Consider the following 20214-nt stretch of genomic DNA (forward strand, 5'->3'; position numbering starts at 1 on the left):
GGTTTAAAAATTGAAAGAAAAAGAATATAGAAAAGAAAAAAATATACACAATTTGAACAAATAATTCAGAAAGGAAAAGAACTAGAGGAAAATGAAAGTATGCAAGGAATAACTAGCAAAATGTATAAAATAGTAATGAAGAATAAAAGAAAAGAAATAAGCCAAAATATTTGGAAAGAGATATGGGAAGAAAAATTAGGATGTAAATTTTGTGAAAATGAATGGAATAAAATTTGGGAACAAAGACATTTGAAAAACCTATCGGTACGAATTAAGGAAAATTACTATAAGCTGATCTGGAAATTGTACTTGACACCAGTGAGATTACATAATATAGATAAGAATAATTCAAAATATTGTTGGAGAGGATGTAATAAAGTAGGATCATATATACATATGTGATGGCAATGTAAATATGTAAAAAAATAATTGGGAAACTGTAATATTAGAAAAAGAAAATAATATGGATATAAGAATAGATAGAAAGCCAAATATAGAATTGTTATCACTGTATAATGATATAGAATGGAAAAAAGAAGAAAGAAATCTTGTAACAAATTTGCTTACAGCAGTGAGATTAATTATAGCAAGAAGCTGGAAATCGAAAATAAATGTGGAATTGGAGGATTGGTATAAAGAAGTCTAGCAAATAGTGATTAATGATAAATTAACATGTAAAGTGAAGCAACGATTATGGCAAAGAAATGATTTTGATGAAATATGGAAAGAAATTATTGAAAAAGTATTAAGAAAAGAAGATGAAAAATTACCTTCACGAGATGAATTAAAATTTTGGTTGGAGTATTTGGATGGGAATGGCTCCGGGGAAGGGGTGCACTGAGGTGATAATTAGGCGGGTTACAGACCGCCAAAAAATATGTAGTGACTACGTATTAGGGTTAGGAAGGTGCGGTGCTTCCACACACCCCTAACCCTAATACGTAGTCACTACGTATTTTTTGGCGGCGGCCGTTCCAGACGGCCGCCGCCATGTTTACGTCTTGGACGCATAGCGTCCAGACATGTCACGCGCCTATGATGTTGTGAGTGCGCCAGCGGCGCCTCGCGGCGTCATAGCTGCGGCGCGGAAAGAAGCTCCATTTTGGAGCTTCTTTTTTGCTCCGTAACAGAGCCGCGTGGTTTGGCTGCAGCAGCTCCCTCACGAATCAAACAGCGGCGGCGGCAGATCGCCACAAAGCGGCGGTTTATAACCCGCCTTTGTATAAAAAAAAGTAAAGTGTTAAAGCATATATTTGTATGAAAAAAGCATAATAATTTGTATTGTAAAATTTAAAAATATTAATAATAAAAAAGAAAGTAAAGACTTTTAAAAAAATGTGATAGGTTTTTAGAACAAAAAGAACTCTTTTTCTCTTAAGCCCTGCCTTTATTTCCTGACTTTTTTTCTGCCTGAGATTCCAGTGGGTTTACAAAGTTAAATCAAATACAGCAAAAATTTCTTATGACATCCTTAAGATATCCAAAAGTCAAAAACATAACTAAATTATAAACATAATTAAGAATAATTTTAAAACATACACACTAAAACATCAGCAACAACAAATACAGACAGTAGACCACTGCCTTTTCTCATCAGTAATTAGTTCTCACAGGTCAAAGAAAACAAAACAAAACAAAAAATTTTCCTGCGTTCAGAAGGATATCTCATGGAGAGTGGCCACTCTAACCTCTCTAGGAAGGAAGTACTAGAGCTTTGGAAAAGCCACCAAGAAGGCCCTTCTCAAATTGTGCCTTAAGTTTTTCTTATTTGCAATAATGCTGTGTATTTCACAAATGCAGCAAGGTTTAACATAAATGTGTCATAGGCATGTAAGTGAAATACAGTATCTGTTCTACTTAACATGTGGAGTGGAAAAAGCTAGATGCCAGGGGCGGGAGGAATGAGGTGCAAAGCATTTAGCTTACAGAAAATACTAAATAAAAACCTACAATAAAACTTACCCAAAGGAAAGAAAGGAAAGAATGTAAGTGATATTTTAACTTTATAATGAGGTCTAAAAATAAACAAGAGTTTTCTGTAACAGCTCTTGCAGTTGATACACACAATCTACTGATAATCAACTTTCAAAACTTCAAAATTATTTCTGGCTATTTTGTTGTCTTTTAAAAGAACACATAAATATCTAAAAATAAACTTTTAGACATCCTAATTACAGAAAAACAATTTGATCTTGATTTCATTGCTTTTTAATTGAAGAGGAAGCTGCAATAATCCAAACACCAGAGTGAGAGATATCAAAAGCATGACATTAACTTTCCCAAACAGCATCCTTTATCTGGTTACATGTTGTCATCACCACTTAATACTACAGAAATTGTGAATATGTAAGATTATTGTTTGACCTAAAAGCCAGGGGCACCACAACCTGTCTGATATTGGAAGTCAAGTAGGGTCAGCCCTGGTTACTACTTGGATGGGAGACTGCCAATGAATACTACTGTATACACATCTATGAAAGTCTATGAAAGCTTATGCTACAATGTCTTTCTGTTAATTAGTCTCAAAGGTGCTACAAGATCCATTTGCAAAATAAACACCAGGGGCTGTAGGACATATTTCAGGAAAGGACTGACAAAAACCATCTCCGAGTATTCCTTACCTAAGAAAATATGAAATTCATGGAGTTGCCACTAGACTGGCAACTTGAAGGCACATACACATTTGTTCCCTGTGGCTCTGGAAGGCAGGGGATGATTGAGGTGACTGACTGCAGGAGCGAGTACCCACATGCCACCCCCTCCTGTACTTTGCCTTTGCCTGTTGTTGTTGCTGCTACCCTGCTGTCAATTCTCAGTTCTTCATCTGTGGATTCTTGCATGAAAAAGGGAGAGGGGTAAGAAATGGACTACACAGCCCCTGTGGTCCCTTCCAATGATATGACTCTGTGACATATACACACACAAGGTTAACACTATATATTAGGCCAGATAATAGCCAGTAGTCAAGGCACTGGACAAAGATTGCCCCACCCCAGATTTAATGCAAAGGAGAACACTGTTTCCTTTTTCTTGTTTTTATATAAAAAAACACTTAAAAAAAAACCTCTTTAAGCCATAAATATCTGTTGCAAAGAAGGAAACATTTCTACTTGTAATAGAAACTTGGAGGATATTTCCTTTTTAAAGGAAATTACAAAATCAAGTATCTCTAAATACCAAAAATGAGCTCTCCATGAAAAGAAGATATCTTATCTATTTTATATAAGTCAGATTTGGGCATTGCTGAATGCCACCAATTACTGTGGCAGATGGCTCACTGTTTTAATGAGATAGTTGATGGTGACAGTGTTTCTGGAAATTGACACTGTGGGCATTGTAATGACTGTGCTAGTTTCACAAAACCTAAATATACTAGGAAAATATTAAAAATATTAAGATAATGTTTATGTCCTTGTCTTTGGTTTGTAAATGTTTCACTATGGTAGTTTCTTTTAACTGTGGTACAGACAGTGTTTTTGGCATTCTATGTCCAATCGCTCAAGAACAGTTCATCAAGAGATTTACTCTGCCTTGTACAAGGACAGTGTTTATTTCTTTGTTTTTAAATTATACTACATGCATTAGTCAGCTCAATACTACAATAATGTCCATGTTATAATACAATAACATTTATGTTTTGATGCTCACATGATTGCAATACAATGAGCAAACTCATTGTCATTTCTAAGGACTACAACATATTATTTATATGAATCTTTGTGGTATTTAGCTAATGGATTAGGAGAGTGCATCATTTATATGACACTGTGTATGATATGATTTAAGGGGCCTGAACAAAATAGTTAATCCAGAGAAACAATGACTAGTACAAGAATTAAGAAGTTCAGAACTAGAATACTCTGTCTTAAACGTATATGAAAGATACCTATAATTCTTTTCTTTGGCATCACACATTGCAGGTTTTTTGCAGAGTTTCCCATCTGTGTCTTCTTGGTTTGATGAATGGAGCTGAGCTGAAGATGTTAGGCCAATGGGACTGGGACATATTCTATTACTGTTCAAAAATAGAATGACAAGAGTTTAAACTCCTACATTTACATGAGTTAACATAAGATAAATTCTATGGAACAAGAAAATACTTAATTTAAAAGAAAACAATAACCCTGTGTGAAGAGGTGCTAGGCAGACATGGCTTCCCATCAGCCAATCACAATTCAGGAAGGCTGTGGGGGGACACGTGCGGGGGAAGGGAATGTATAAAAGCTTGTGTGTGCATGTTTGTCTGTCTATTTGAGAAGAGACCAAGTGTTTTCAATTCAGGTAAGATAAGGTTTTGGATACAAGACAAAGTTAAATTCAGTTAGTCCAGTGGGGACAGTGATTCCTTTAGGCTTGTCAGGTCTGGTTGATATTCCTAATGAGAGAGAATAGGATACAGAGTATTTAAAAGTCCGCAATTGTTGATGTTAATGTAACCACATTAAGCTTGAAGTAACCCACATAAGATACGCTCAGCTCTCCATATCCACAGATTCTGTAGCCATGGTTTTAAGCAGCTGTAGTTTGAAAATTTTCAAAAAATAGATTCTGAAAAACAAACCTTGATTTTGCCATTTCATATAAGGGACACCATTTTATTAGCCACTGCATTCAATGGGTCTTTAACATCCACTGATTTTGGTACCCATGGGGGTCCTGGAACCAACCCCCAGTGGATACCAAGAGCTCACTGTGCTTTCTTAATGTTATTTAATAAAGTTACTGCTTATTTTTACAGTGGACATCTCTGTGTAAGTGATTTCTATAAACTATAAACAAAGGTAAGCACGCTACCTAAAACACTTAACTGGTTTATGGGACACTTGGGACCCTGGTTTTTTCAGGTAAGTCCTCCCATATGAATCAGAAAGAGTAAATGGATCATTCCTCTATGGAAAAACAAGAAGAATCACACTATATGAGCATATCCTTTTGCAAGGGACTCCTGGAGGGAGCTGTGGCTGAACCTCAGCTTTTCCAACTTAAAAAACAAAACAGTAGCAAAAATGCTCGGAGTGAGGAATTGATGAATTCGTGTATGAAGGAGGAGAGGACCCCCTCTATTCTGTAGCCCAAAACTGACTCAATGGAGGATTTTAAAGTTTCACAGTGAAGAGGTGTGAAGTGGGCAAGTGTTTTCTGGAACAGAAATGATGCCAAGAAGTTTGCAAGGTGACTACCTCCTAAGCAACTATTAACTATAGCTAACTGAAAACTAAGGGTGCAGCAATTGCCCTGCAACTGAGCAAGGAGGAAACTCACCCCTTTGCAAAGTGATTCAGTAGCCATTTCTCAAGGCCTACTTTTAGCATTTGCACTGTCAGCACTTATTTTCCCAATGCTAAAATCTACAACACACAGTAGCCCATTGGCTTTGGTCTCTCCTCTGTTGTGGCCATAGCACTGTTGGAGCCTGACTCAATGAAGAGAAGGGGCAAGTCTCTGGAAATGCTGGGACTGTCTTCATAATTGCAGGGAAAGGTAACCATGGCAATTGCTGCCAGTTCTCATTAAGCACTGGGAATCTTAATGGGATCTTGTCCCACAAAAAAAGGGGAAGAGAGGGGAAAAAAGAACATTAAAGTTTTTCTTAAATAGTGTGGAAAAATATAGATTCAACAACAAAGCACAGCAGAACAAGACTGACTAACCATGTGTTATTCAACTTATGGGCACTCCTATGAACTCTGTCCAGCCTATAACAAGAAATGGGAGAAGCAAATCACAACAGGATGTTTCTCCTCCACTGCTGGAAAACTAGAAAAGCAACTTCTTCCCAAGATAAAGGGGCTCTACAGATGGATGGCAGGATGCTGCCCCTTTTTGCCCTGGATAAATGCTGGGGCAACTGCACATCACGGCACTGATCCAGCCTTCAGAGGAGGCAAAAAGGTACGGCAAATGCAGCTCCTTCTTGTGCCCTTCAAAGGGCGCCATATCTGCCGCATCACGGCATGATACCTTTTTGGCGCTGCATCACGTAGATGCAGGGCTAGAGTGGTGTCATCATGGCATGCACTGTGTAAATGGGCATGCGCCAAAATGGCACCCTGGGGGAGGAGTCATGGCTCTGTCCACAGGCCGACACAAAGTGCCGATCTGTATTCCCCCATAGGTCTGTTATAGGATACCCCAGTCACAAGTTAGCAGTCATTAATGGCTAACTGTTGCATCTCCTATTCAATGAACCTTGGTAATTATAGCTCTATAAAACAGAGGGATTTTAAGTTAATTTGGTTAATTTAAACTGAAGTGTAGACAAGTCTTCCACAGGTTAAAATGCACTATTTCCAGATGCATATGAAAACCAAGTGTTAGAAATTAGTCATAAAAGTTAGATGTTTACCACTCTTCCAAGTATCAAATAAAAATGATGCTACTTGTATATAACCGAACAGCAAAAGTATCTGTTTTTCAAATACTTAAGCAATGTTTTTACTGGCTTTTCATGCAAAACTGATTCCAATCACTGAAATCAAGTGATTGATTTTACACAATCTTTTATACCAGGAATAACAAATGTTTTATGCTAAAAGTGTCAGAATACAGCAGAATATAATTGACAATTTCGGAAACGTGTTCACAGCCCTCAGCGAAGATGACAGCAGATGGATGTCTTCCAGGAATGAAGGAATGCAGCTACTGTCGGGAACTCTCCAGCACCACTGTAGGCTTCTGCTGATTAATGACCAGACAAGCCAGGCTCCCGAAGTGCTTATCTTTATTTACAGAGTGCAAACCAAACAACCAACGCTACTATACAGAACTACACAACCAACTCCTATCTCTCAACTCACACTACTCATCGGAAGTCCCTGAGTTTATATACACATAATGCCATGCGGTCCCACAAACTCACCCCCCTTCCTGTGTTACATTGAAACTTGTCCCCTTGTTTAAACAGACACATTTACATTTCCAGGCTTGCTGCACGCAGGCAGTAGAATGGCCTTGTACCTATGAGCAACAGCTGTAGCTCATTAGCTTTCATCCTCCAAAAGGCTGATTGCTCATGGTCACGCACATCTAAACATTTCAGTGCTAGTTTGACTTTTAACCCTTGAAAAAAAGCTGTGCCAGCTTTTGTTGAGAGAAGTTTCTTGAGCAGCATAAAAAAAAGATGATGATGTTTCAGAACTGAAGTATTCATTCAAACTAATGGATTGTTTCTAAAAAGCAAGTTAATAATTGGTACAACTGCTATTAGCAAAAGACATCTATGTAGCTCATGATTCTGGGCAAGTTGTTCCATCACATAGGGGAGCTGGATGAATAGCAACCACCAATTCTGCATATGAGAAACTGTAGGAATGGGGAAGTATCCCCATGTAGGTAATTATATGGCATGGTTTGTAAACAGCTTTAAAAAAAATCTATGTATTTTTAAACCATCGGCTGCGTATATTCAAAATAGCTTTCTGGATCCCAATCTTACACATTTGTCAATGATTCAAAAGAACTTGAAAGTAAGTGTATTAAAATTCTAAAGACTGAAGTACAGTTTTCAAAACAAGAACACATGAATGAAACCCAAATCAATCATGTTCCTCTTAAATGGATAATACACAGAGTAGACATGCCTACTGATCCTTCAGGCACAACAAGCTGTATAATGAAGCACAACTGTAATTCTGTTAGGGTCATAATTACTTGATTAGAGGAGAGGCTGATGTTTCATTTCCTTCTGGCTTTCTGTTCCAATGTGTAGGTGGATTATTCAAAGGCATTTCTCCACTTAAACGATCTGAAAGGATATGTTCTTTGTTCAGGTTTATCTCAGAATATGGACAGCTGACAGCACTGCCAAATGAAGTGAAAGAGAGACACAAAGAGAGGGGGAGAGAGAATATTAAACACTGAAAGAACTTCCCAGCCTGACCAAACACTATCTACTTTAGTGCTTCTGATTTGGGGAATTGGCAATTTATCCCTCATGGATCAAGGACTGGCATTATATTTGCACCCATTAGGTACAACTATTTCTTTCTTTCTTTCTTTCCTGAAAACTTGTCTGGGACCAGCAGCCAAAGGCTTATGGACCAGCACTAGACCAGGAACTATCACTTTTGGAGTAGCACTGATCTAGATTACAACTTGCCTGAAATTTGGCACTATCCATTAACACACACAAGCAAAAATTCCCAATACCATTCTATTTTTAGAATTTTTATTTTTAGAGCAGTGTCTACTAAATACAAGTGTGCAAGTTCCTCACTGGTAAAAGAAACTGAGGTTCATAATATTTAGACTAATAGTTCACTTTGTTCCAGTATGGAAGAACTATGGCCTCATTCCCACTACCTTTTAAACTGGATTGTGAATTGGTTTGAACCAGTTCAAACGACCCTGATTCCAACTTAATCCAAATCACTGAAGTGATTCCGAGAGAGGGGTCATGCGCTGGACCCATTTAACCTGCTGATTTTTTTCACTCCTTGTTCGATAAATCGAATTTGCGCAAGTGTGAACCATATGCAGATTGGAATCGATTTAAATTTGCCCTTTGTCTGGCTGGAACAGGTCCATTTTGAATTGAGTCGTGCCTGAATGTGAATCACAAGTGGATTATTTTGGAGGGAAAAATGCGATCAGGGCAAATGTAGTAGGAACCTTGGTCTGCTGGCGAACTGATCCATTGATTCAGATTGCACACCAATTTATCTGTAAGTGGGAATGGGGCCTACAGTTGTATAAATGTGTGATACATAAGCAGTTTCTTTAGTTCCAATAGTAAGAGAAATTACAACCTTTATTCTGTGACTAAATCAAATCCCCCACTATCAGCTCTACAATAACTTCAAAAGTGCATAACAAATAATGAATGACAGTTGCTTTTTTGATGGTGTGTCAACTGTAATGTCCAACTTATTTAAGGAAACACCTACTTTCATATAATCCGCCCCATACACTGAGGTCCTCTGGGAGGAATTTACTGCAGTCATCAAAGACCAGCTTAACTGCAACCTCCCAGAGGGCCTTTTCTGCAACTGCTTCCAACCTGTGTAATGGCCTGCTGGACAAGATCTGTCAAATTACCAACTTAGACAGCTTCAAGAAAGATGTCAAGACAGATCTCTTTTGGCAGGCCTTTCCAGATTGAAGTACTCGGTTATATAGCGACCACTCCTATACACCAGATACTATGGACACATTATAGACTATGCTGGCTCCGCCTATTGTTAGTTGTTACTTGTTTAATTCTTTTTTAAGGGGGGATATTGTGTATATATGACTTTATGTTTTAATATGTTGTTCATTGCTTTGTTTTTACAAAAAGCGGGATACAAATAAAAGTTTTATTTATTTATTTATTTAATGAGACAATACAGCTGAAGTAGATGTGTTCCTGCGCATTATTTCTTTAAGAGGCAGAAATAACGTAGAAAGAATATGGGCAGAATCCTACACCACAAAAAAGATGAGTTCAACATGTTTCAGCAGGTTTTCTATTCAGCACTAACAAATATGTCTGTGTGAAATTAAAAAAAAAAAAAGAACACATCAGATAAGCCTTGCACCTGTTAAAAAAAACCATTTGGAATGTTCTATAGACCACTTGAAGGATTCTCTCCAAAATGTGTCCAGCAAGGCCTGCCTTTGTTTTTGTTTTCCTTTATCAAGCAGAATCTCAGGAACAGTTTCTTGCTGATCATACAGCACTTCCTCCACAGCTGCAGCAGGTCATCACTATCTTTTCCCAGCATACTTTTTCTCATTGGCTCACAAATATTGCTAACATTCTTCCTGATGTTTCTGCCATTAAACTACCTGCAAGATGGCAGACTAGGAGAAAAAGCAGAACACAAAGGTGGCTGGAAAAGCATGAGGGACTTCAAACTTGGTAGCCAGGATCCCTTTGGCAGGTGCCACTCGTAGGCTTTTCCCTAGCCATGCTTGCCCAAAAACCTTTGCAAAAAGGAGTTTCACTAGCAAGGGATTGTTAACTGTGGTACATCTGTAGTTGCTTTAATTCTATATTCCTTCTTTTCTTTACACTCTCTTCTAAGAGAAACACATGAAGTAGAACTCTTGAATTCTGTACGGTTTCACGGCTTCCTTTTGCTCACTGTAGGAAGGAATCTAACTTTCTGTAGAACAGTGGGTTCCGCCCCCTTGTGAGGACCTGTTTCTCATCCCACCAGAAGTTGTTTGAAAACTCTCAAGAGTTTTCTTTTCAGTTTAGTTTGTTTGAGAAAAAGCAGCCAATTCTATTTTCCTCTCTGTGCAAAAAAGACTTTTTAACCTTTTTTGTCAACTCATTTCAGACACTATGTCTTCTCAGCAGCATTTTCAATCATTCGGGTGAGACTGGCATCCAAGGATTGTACTCCCCTCTACCTGCCTCACCTTTCATCCTGACAGTCATCCTGTTGTGATATCAAGTTGGGAATTTGGTTAAAAAGAAGAGGACATGTTAAAACTGTTGGCAGTTATGCTGAAGTAAGAGAAAGTAGAGTTGAACAGCCTAAATAAGGACTAGGGGACATATTTTGTAAAAAGTAAGCTACTTTATTTTTCCAGTATAACACACTAGCTTTCATATGAGACTTGTACTAATGCAGCCTTGGGGTGGCTTCAGATTTTCTTTGGAAGAACCGAAAACATCTCTTTAAGTATTTGATAGCATACATTAAATAATGTGTGTGGGAGGGAAAGAGGATTAAAGAAGTCATATTTTTGAAGTACAAAAAAGTTATTATAAATGAAAGTAACTTAATTAGGAACCAAAATTGGCATCCTACTTCACATATTTCCCAGGTGCCACACAATTTATCTAAAATTACTTTTTCAAATTTTGACAGTAACACAGATATATTACTATCAATGGTGAACAAAACTACTCTTCCAGTCAACAAGAGAAAATATATTAAAAAGATTATCCTTTTCTTGTCAATAATAAGCTGAAACACCTTCTGTGAAACAGAATTACTCTTTCCTGTTCATTTTGTATATTTATTTATTTGTTTATTTGTCCATGGTCTGTCTTTGTATAATAAAATGCAAGGAAAAAGAACTCCACATATTTTACCTGCTGTTTCTTTTCCACAACAGTAGCTATCTTTTTACATACTATTCTACATTTATCAATCATTATGACATGATTGTTTTTCATAACATAAACTACACTTTGAGAGAAGTTTAAGGACTAAGATGTCTGATGAAAGGAAGTTAACCATCTTCCAGTCTCACCATCCAGTCTACTTTATATAATCTTTAGGCTGTTCTAAGCCAGTCCAAAATATCAAACTTTTTCATGTTCAGCTCAAAGAAGCTATACTATCATATCAGGTCCTGTTGTACTGATACAGGGTAGACTGCAGGAGTAACCCTGTCTCTGGAACTGCCTTGATCCTCCGCTGTTGCAAATGCCTGCTGTTCCAGTGCCGGAGAACTGATTGCATGTGTGTCCTACTGAGCCAGGTGGCACATACACCATCGCCATAGGTTGTTTTGTTCTGGGGTCAGAACAAGGCACCCAGCTTCAATCACATGGCTGGGTGCCTCATTCTGACCTCAAAGTAAGCAACTGGCAGCAACAGAGGACACATTGGATGTGTCCTCTGCTGCTGTGTGCGACAGCCACATAGCATCAGAATGAAGGGCTCTGGATTTTCCAGAATGATCTAAGCAAACTGTAAGTTATTTGATGTGTTTTAAGGGTGGTAGGTATACCCTGGTTGTGCTGAACGGGCCAGCTGTTTCAGATGGATTGTGCAGTTTTATTCACATTCTGTCTTAACATTTTAAAACGTGTAAACCTAACTTTGCCCCAATTTTTATTGTGAAAAATCACAAAAAAGCAGAATGCAAAAGAGTATCTTGGATGGATCTTTGAATACAGAAGGGTGTTATCTTTTGATCACAGGGGTTTATGACTTGTGAAATTTAGAAAGTCAACTTTTTATGACATTCAGTATGTCATTTCTCATATAAAAGCACAAGACAATGAGTAATTTGTTTGTATGTGAGTCTATACACCTTTTCCACCACTGCAGAACCCTGAAGCCTTTATTAAGATTTATATTTTAAAAGATGCTCAATTTAACCCTGTCATAATTAATCACTGCAGGTTTCATCCGGCTCAAACAATATGCTATCAGAAAATGACCAGTCTACCTGCTTTCAGAAGTTTTTTTTTCCTGACAACTTAAATGTACCTTGTCAAGAAATTTTCAAAAGCATATTTAAGTACACTTTCAGCTAACTGAGATGAAAGAACCAATAGACTGAAGCCTGACATAGATAATTATACCCATTTTACACTGTCCCTGTTAATTCAAAAGGAAACTAGGAACACAATTTGAGAGCTAAGAGCTAGGATGATCTGGATTCACAAGCTTCTAGTCTCTCACTATATTTTTGGTGGGGACAGAAGAGAATTAAATCTTTTCTCTCTAAATCCTATTTAAATGAAGTATTCTAATATTTTCAGAACAGATCAAATTTGTAGCAACTGGTACTGGAATATTATCATGGCCTTTCTTTTCTAGTTAACCATGAAATCCTATACATGTCTCATCAGAAGTAAATCTCAGTTAAATTCAGATAAGTGAATAAAGGGTTTGTGCTTAACTACATTTACATTGTTTTAATCAACACAAGAAGATTTACACAGGATCAGATAAAATGTCTATCTAGTATGGCATTCTATTTCTACATTGACAAACTAGACAGAATCATAGGACTTGGAAGACACAAGGGCAAACCAGTCCAACACCCTGCCATGCAGGAAAACACAAGCAAAGATGTCTTTGCGCTGGCCTGGATTCGTGCTAGGGTTGTCCGAGGGCGGCGCCACCGCACACTCCGCAACCCTAGCACATTGCGGTGGTGTCAAAATGGCGGTGCCCTGGGTGCTACCATTACCATGTGACAGACACATAGCATCCGCATGTTGCGTCGCGCTTGTGACGTCATAAGTGTGCCATTTGCGCACTCGGGTGTCACAAGCATGACAAAAAGAGCCCGCTTTTTGCGGGTTCTTTTTCCGCTGGCGGGAAGCCACATGGTTTATCTGCTGAGGCTTCCCACCGACAGAAAAGGAGGCGGCGGGAGACCGCCCTTTTTGGGCAGTCTGTGTCCCGCCTAAGGCTACATGCACACACTGCAGAAACAATCCAGTTTGACATCACTTTAACTACCATGGCTCAATACTATGGAAGTTTGGGAATTGTAGTTTTGTGAGACACTGAGCCTTCTCTGTCACAGAGCTCTGGTGCCACCAACAAACTAGTTTCCAGAATTCCACAGCATTGAGCCAGGGCAGTTAAAGTGGTGTAAAACTGATTTATTTCTGTAGTGTAGATGCAGCCTTAGATAAAGATGCCTAAGAGAAAGTCAGCAAGGACACGAGCAGAATAGCACCTTCTTCCACATGATTATCAACTATTGATATTTACAAAATTTGGCATGTATGCTCCAACTCAAAATGTATTTTGATCCTTTTCATCTTTAACAATCCTTTGAGTAAAATATTTGTTGTCAGAATTTATCAAGGGATAAGAAAGAAGACTAAATAAGCCTACCAAAGTTTCACAAAAAATAATAATTTACTGTAAGGTTAATCCAAATCAATTCAATGTTTGGTGAGTTGGCAGCAATTTTTGTGTTCTATATGTAACTTGCAATAATAATAATAATAATAATAATAATAATAATAATAATAATAAATTTTATTTCTATTTCCTGCCTCTCCTTGCGAATCAAGGCAGGATTACAAATTATTCCAACAGTAAAAACATATAAAATACATTCAATAAAAACAATGGCATATTATCAATACAATAAGGTTAATGAAATAAAGTTAACTTTCATAAAAGCATGGAGTACTAATGGAGGTGGGATATTTTATAGCAGATTTGGTGGATAGGCTTGCCAGAAGAGATCTGTCTTAAGTGCCTTCTTAAAGGCATCTAAGGTGGTGATAAGGCAGATCTCTTCCGGCAAGTCGTTCCATAACTTGGGGGCTATGGCAGAAAATGCTCTGTGGGAAGTTGCTGTTAACCTAGCTTTTACACACTCTAATAATTTCTTCCCAGATGTCCTGAGAGTGCAGGATGGATTGTGTAGGGAGAGGTGTTCCCTCAAGTAACTCAGGCCCCATATAGGGCTTTAAAGGTGATAACCAACACTTTGTATTGGGCCCGGAAAGCTAATCAGCAGCCAGTGAAGACATTTTAATATTGGTATTATGTGGTCAAACCTAAATGTTCCAGTGACCAATCTGGCTGCAGGATTTTGGACCAACTGAAGCTTCCAAACTTGGTACAAAGGTAGCCCCATGTAGAGCTCATTACAGAAATCTAAACGAGAGATTACCAGTGTGAGTATCACTGCTTCGAGGTCCTTTTGGTCCAGGTAGGGATACAGTTGGCATATCAACCGAAGTTGGTACCAAGCACTCCTAGCCAAGTCATCTACTTGACAACTACAGAGACGGATCTAGGAATATTCCCAAACTGCAAACTTTGTTCTTTAGGGGAAGTGTGACCCCATCCAGGACAGGTTGGCAAATTTCCTGCCTGGGCCTAGGGATCCTATGGCTAGTACTTCCGTTTTCTCTGGATTCAGTCTGAGTTTGTTTTCCCTCATCCAGCCCATTACTGACTCAAGGCAGGCATTCAGAGGAGAGATGCCATCTTTGGTCACTGCAAGAGTCGGAAACATATTTGGGTGTCATCAGCGTACTGATAACACCGTGTCCCATGCCTCCAGATGATCTCTCCCAATGGCTTCATGTAAATGTTAAATAGCATAGGGAACAGAATGGCACCCTGAGGGATGGCAGATGTCAGCTCTCTTTTACGAGAACAGCTGTCCCCCAACCTCACCATCTGGAATCTACCCAAGAGGTAGGAACGGAACCACTGGAGCGCAGTGCCCCCGATACCTAACTCTCAGGCATTCCAGAAGGATACCATGGTCTATGGTATCGAATGCCACTGAGATGTCCAAGAGCACCAGCAGGGTCACACTTCCCCTGTCGATGCCCAGATGGAGATCATCGACCAAAGTAAACATGGCAGTCTTAACTCCGTATCCCGCCCTGAAGCCGGTTTGAAATTGGTCCAGATAATTGGCTTCATCCAAGACTACTTGGAGTTGGAAAGCAACTGCCCTCTCGATCATCTTGCCCAAAAATGGTAGTAAGGACACCGGTCTCTAATTATTTCTTATCAAAGGGTCTAGGGAGGGTTTTTTCAAAAGTGGTTTAACCACCGCTTGTTTGAGTTCAGATGGAAATTTCCCCTCCCTAAGGGATGCATTGATTATAGCCTGAAGTAACGTTGTCATTGCATCCCCTCCTTGAGCGGTCAACCTGAATGGGCAAGGCTCAAGAGAGCATGTTGTCCTCCTTACACAACCAAGAAGCTTGTCCACTTCATTGGTATTTACAAAGTCAAAGTGATCCAGTCTAACATAGTCCATGGAGTCACTTGACATCTTTATCATAGTTTCTGTTTTAATACCGCCATCAAGATCTTCTCCTATCCAAGAGATTTTATCTGCAAAGAAGTAGTTAAATAGGTCACAGCAGGCTTTTGTTGGTTCTAGAAGAGAGTTCAGGGTGGGAGGCAGTTGGGTTAGCTCTTTAACCACCTTGAACAGCTCTGCTGGATGAGATTCTGCTGATGCAATATGAGCAGTGTAGAACAAGTTCTTTGTTGTATCGACTGCTGCTCCATAGGAGTCAAGGAGAGCCCTATGGCGTGTCTTGTTGGATAAGTGGTGATGTTTCCGCCAGTAGCGCTCTAGTCGTTGCGCGACTCACTTCATCTTTTGAAGATCTTGAGTGCACCATGGTTTCTTATTAGAAGCAAGCCAGAAAGGATGCTTGGGAGCGATAATGTCTATAACCCTGGTAATATCGTTATTCCAGGTATCAACCAAGGCTTCAACAGATTTGCCGTTGTTCCCAACCATAAAACCCTCTAGGGCTTCTTGGAACCTTTTGGGTTCCATCAGCCTTCGAGGGCGGACCATTCTAATAGGTCCTCCACCCCCAAGGGGAGCATGAGCAATGACCTTCAGCCCCACCTTGACCAGAATATGGTCCGTCCTCTGCCCATAGAAGCTGATACTACTAAACTTGCTGTTTACTTAAGCTGTAAACCCATAATTGTAATTAAACTATTTCAGGAGTAATTCTAATACTGTCGGACCTCAATATTCACAGGGGATCTTTTCTTGAAACCCCCCCACCCACGGATACCAAAATCTGTGGATGCTCAAGTTCTGTTGTCCCCAATGGCAGCACAGGCACGCAGCCATGCCGCCATTAGAGACAACGGGACTCCTTACCTAGGAGACCATCCAGAGGATTATGTGTGACTGCCAGAGAAAGGTCTGGGGTTGAAAGGCACCACTGGCTTTGATAGCTCCGTACACATCCACTGTTTACATCCTCCCTGGAGAACCACCTTACCTGGTTCTTCCCTCAACAGCAGCAGGAGGTTAACTGTGCCAAGACGATGAGGGAGGAAAGCCACTGAATAGCCCTGCTGCCCAGCAATGGAAACAGGCAGCATTATTAATGGGGGGTTGTTTCTCCAATGCTGGGTGGGCACAAGGAGAGGGCCACGGGGGCAAGGATGGGAGTTACCTTAGCATAGTGCTTGGCATCGCTGGAGTAGGAGGTGGAGGAGTGGAAAACATGATTGCTGCCGCCACCCTCAGTCTCCCAACAGCTCTGCTAGGTTCAAGCAAGTCACACTCCCACCAGCACCAGTGGCGTGAGCACAAGAACTTGTCCCTAATGGCGGCGTGGCCACATGCAGGCGCCACATTTGGGGACAATGCAGTCTTGCTGTCCACAGATGCCTGAATCCATGGATGGCAAGTCAACAGATACCAAGGGCTGACTGTATTTGATTTACCTCAGACTTAAACAGCATATGGTTCTCATTTATTTCAGTTATCACTTGGATCAGATATTCCGAAAAAGAGATTCCTACAGTATTGCTATGTGATGTAAGACATCGATTCCCAAATAAAGCTGCAAGGACTAAAACTTGAGCAAAACATAGCTGCTACACTCTGTGGACAGGCACAATCAGTTAAACATGTCTAGTTAACTGAAGTGAAAAAATATTAAAATTTACACTGAATCTCATGGATAACTGGACAGAGAATTTTAGGCAAACACATTTATACAAAAAGCTGAAACACTACTGCTGTGCTTGTTAAATAAACAAAGATACCTCTTTATTAAACAACCAACACTCATATGATTTATAATAACTTAACTCAAAGCTTGCATACTTGAGTTCAGGCTTATGGTTTGCATTTATGGTGAAGGACATACCAGTTAATTCCTACATGTACCTTGTAAAGAAATTAGTCATGAGGCTGAAGGGAGAATGAAGCTGTAGACATTGTAAAGTAACAGAGGGTGTATTATTTATATAACTTTTGATATCTGAGCTTTTTGTTGTTGTTGGTAAGCGGAATTTTTAGACAGAGGATAGGGTGAGCTTGTTACAGAGGCCTTAGAAGAAAAAAATGGCTAGGAATATGTTATGCAAGTAAGTCTTAAAGCTAACCATACCATTGGAATTACAAATAGTTTGTTTTGTCACAAAATGTTCAGGACCTAAATATTTGAATATCCAATTGTCTTTTTTCTTCCTACACTTTCTTCTAACAACTAACAGTTAAATCAAGTTAATGTGGCAGTCTAATGAAACAACACACACCTGTGGTGACCCATATGTCTGGCTCTTTTTATATGTCCAATTCCTTTGCAGCCTGCTGTAGGGCATCCTCCTTGTTCTAAAGCTTCTACTAATTCCAAGGGACCTGTACAAATAAAGTGAGAGGTAAAATATAGTTATTTTTAAACTATCAAGAACAAGAAGATATGCATCACACATAGACAAACAAAAATAAAATGGAAGTATCAGTCTTGTTATCCTCTATTTTTGAACAAAAGTGATCAAGTATACTTATACACTTAGTTAGAAGTGCTTTGTTCTTCAGAAAATGCATATTCATTAAAGTGTCATGATTAGTACTACTTTATACAAAATTATTATTATTTTATTTATTTAGATCTTGCCTTCCTCCCGGAACAGGGACTCAAGGCGGCTAACCAAATTTAAAATAGTCCAAGTTAAAAAACAATTAAACAATTTCAGAAAGTTAAAAACATTAACGTTTAAATTTTAAAACTCTTTATAAAAATTTTACAGCACTCACGTCAGTGTGCGAAAGCCAGGAGGCATAATAATGTTTTTATCTGCCACCAAAATGAAAGCAGGGATGGAGCCAGCCTGGCCTCTAGGGAGGGATTTCCAGAGCCTGGGAGCAGCCATTGAGAAGACCCTCTCTCTTGTTCCCACCAAACACACCTGAGAAAATAGTGGGACAGAGAGGAGGGCCTCTCTGGATGATCTCAGTGTTCTAGTTGGTTCGTAAAGAGAGATAGCAGTCATTATTATTATTAACATTTATTTATAGATCACTGTAAAGTTTGCATTTATAGGGCATTATTTTTATAGGGCTTTATAGGTCAAAACCAGTGCTTTAGCAGACCGACAGCCAATGGAGCTGTTGCAAAAAGGGAATTGTATGCTCCCTGTAGCCAGCTCCAGTTAACAACCTGGCTGCAGCTCTTTTGGCCAACTGAAGTTTCCAAGCATTCTTGAAAGGCAGCCCCACATAGAGCCCATTACAGTAACCCAAATGGGATATAACCAAGGCATGTACCACCCTGGCCAGATATGATTTCTCCAGGAATGGACACAGTGGGCCCACTAGTTTTAACTGTGCAAAAGCACTTCATGTATTAAGGAATCTAGATAAAATTCTTTTCATAGTCTATTCAGGGGGTTGGAATGGATGGCCCCTGTGGTCTCTTCCAACTCTATGATTCTATGATTAAATATGTATCATTTCTTCTATTTTCAGTTCTTGAAAATTTTCTGTTTTGCAAAAGCTTCCATGCATGTGTGTGTGCGCGCGCGCGCGCACACACACACACACACACAGAGCTGCAACTTGAAACTATTTATGACTGCCAATGTCTCCAAACAAAAATGATTGCTCTTCAGAGAAGGCACAAATATTTATTATATGAAGTAGTAACATGGATCTACTGTGCCACATCACTTTGCCAATACAGAGAAAGTGTCTAATAAGTGGCAGATTTATTATAATAGTGTTCAATTTTTTACTATGTAATGATGCATCTTACTAAGAGGGGACTGAAGAGGATGTCCAGTTTTTCCACACCAGCCTGCAGGATGAATATCAGGGCTGTCAGTATCAATCCAGTAATCATAAATACTATCCCAGCCATCAAAGTGAACCTAGAATACAATGGAATAGCACATTTAGACTGCAGCAAAATCTTATTTCCCTGTTATTGCCAAGAGTCTCTGCTTTTTATTACTGAACGTAATCATTACAGAATCTCCTTATTTAAATTACCAGCATTACGTGGGGGAAAGCATAAACACCAAATGATTCAAATCAAGCTAAGAGCTTCCATTTGTGCTAATTACAGCTGCTCTTATGTTAACTCTATTGAAATAAGAATTGCAGATTTAAGCTAATAGAAACTAGTTCATTAAAGTCTTGATTAATGAGCTCAAGGGCTTACTAAATACAGAAATGGTCCTGAACAACAGTCATTACTAGACCTTTAGAACTTGTAATCCATCAGGTTAAACAACGCTTGTCCCACACATGTAGTAAAGACACAACTTTGACTGGGATATCATGTGAGATCTGCATATGGCTTAGGTTTAGACTACTTGTTTAGACTATTTATCTTCCTATGTAGACTGGCCAGAATCTAAAGATCCTCAGGGGAAGGTTTTCTCTCAGAGCTGCCACCACCACAGACTTTGTTGGTGGGGACACAGAAGACCTTCTCAGTGGCTGCTCCCATCCCATGGAACTCTTCCATGGGAGGCTAGCCTGGCACCCTCCCTGCTCTCCTTTCCCCCAGTAGGTAAAGGACCTTTTTGTTTAAGTAGGCTTCTAATGACTAATTATTTGCAAGAAACATTCTTATGGGGGTGGGTACCCTAGTTTTAACATTTGTATTCTAAATACCTTAAAGGCCACAGATCTTGCCTGATCTTGGAACTAAGCAGGGTCATCCCTGGTACAATTGGCCTTCCTCATTCGCAGATGTGATTATTCACGAGTTTGTGTAGAGTGGGCAGGAAGAAAGGATGAAACCGAACTAGAGAGAAATAAAGAGAA

The 20214-nt window shown here is 39.3% G+C and overlaps 1 protein-coding gene across 1 annotated transcript in view; it reads right to left on the reverse strand.

Moving 5' to 3' along the window:
* Nucleotides 1-20214, reverse strand: part of L3MBTL3 (L3MBTL histone methyl-lysine binding protein 3) — a 108918-nt gene that overhangs the window by 15117 nt on the left and 73587 nt on the right. The window contains 4 exon segments of the mRNA XM_042444750.1: nt 3887-4015; nt 7651-7800; nt 17697-17799; nt 19196-19310. Coding sequence (XP_042300684.1) covers nt 3887-4015; nt 7651-7800; nt 17697-17799; nt 19196-19310 — 497 coding nt within the window.

Source organism: Sceloporus undulatus, chromosome 1 (genome assembly GCF_019175285.1).
Source record: "Sceloporus undulatus isolate JIND9_A2432 ecotype Alabama chromosome 1, SceUnd_v1.1, whole genome shotgun sequence".
In the NCBI taxonomy this organism is placed as follows: Eukaryota; Metazoa; Chordata; class Lepidosauria; order Squamata; family Phrynosomatidae; genus Sceloporus; species Sceloporus undulatus.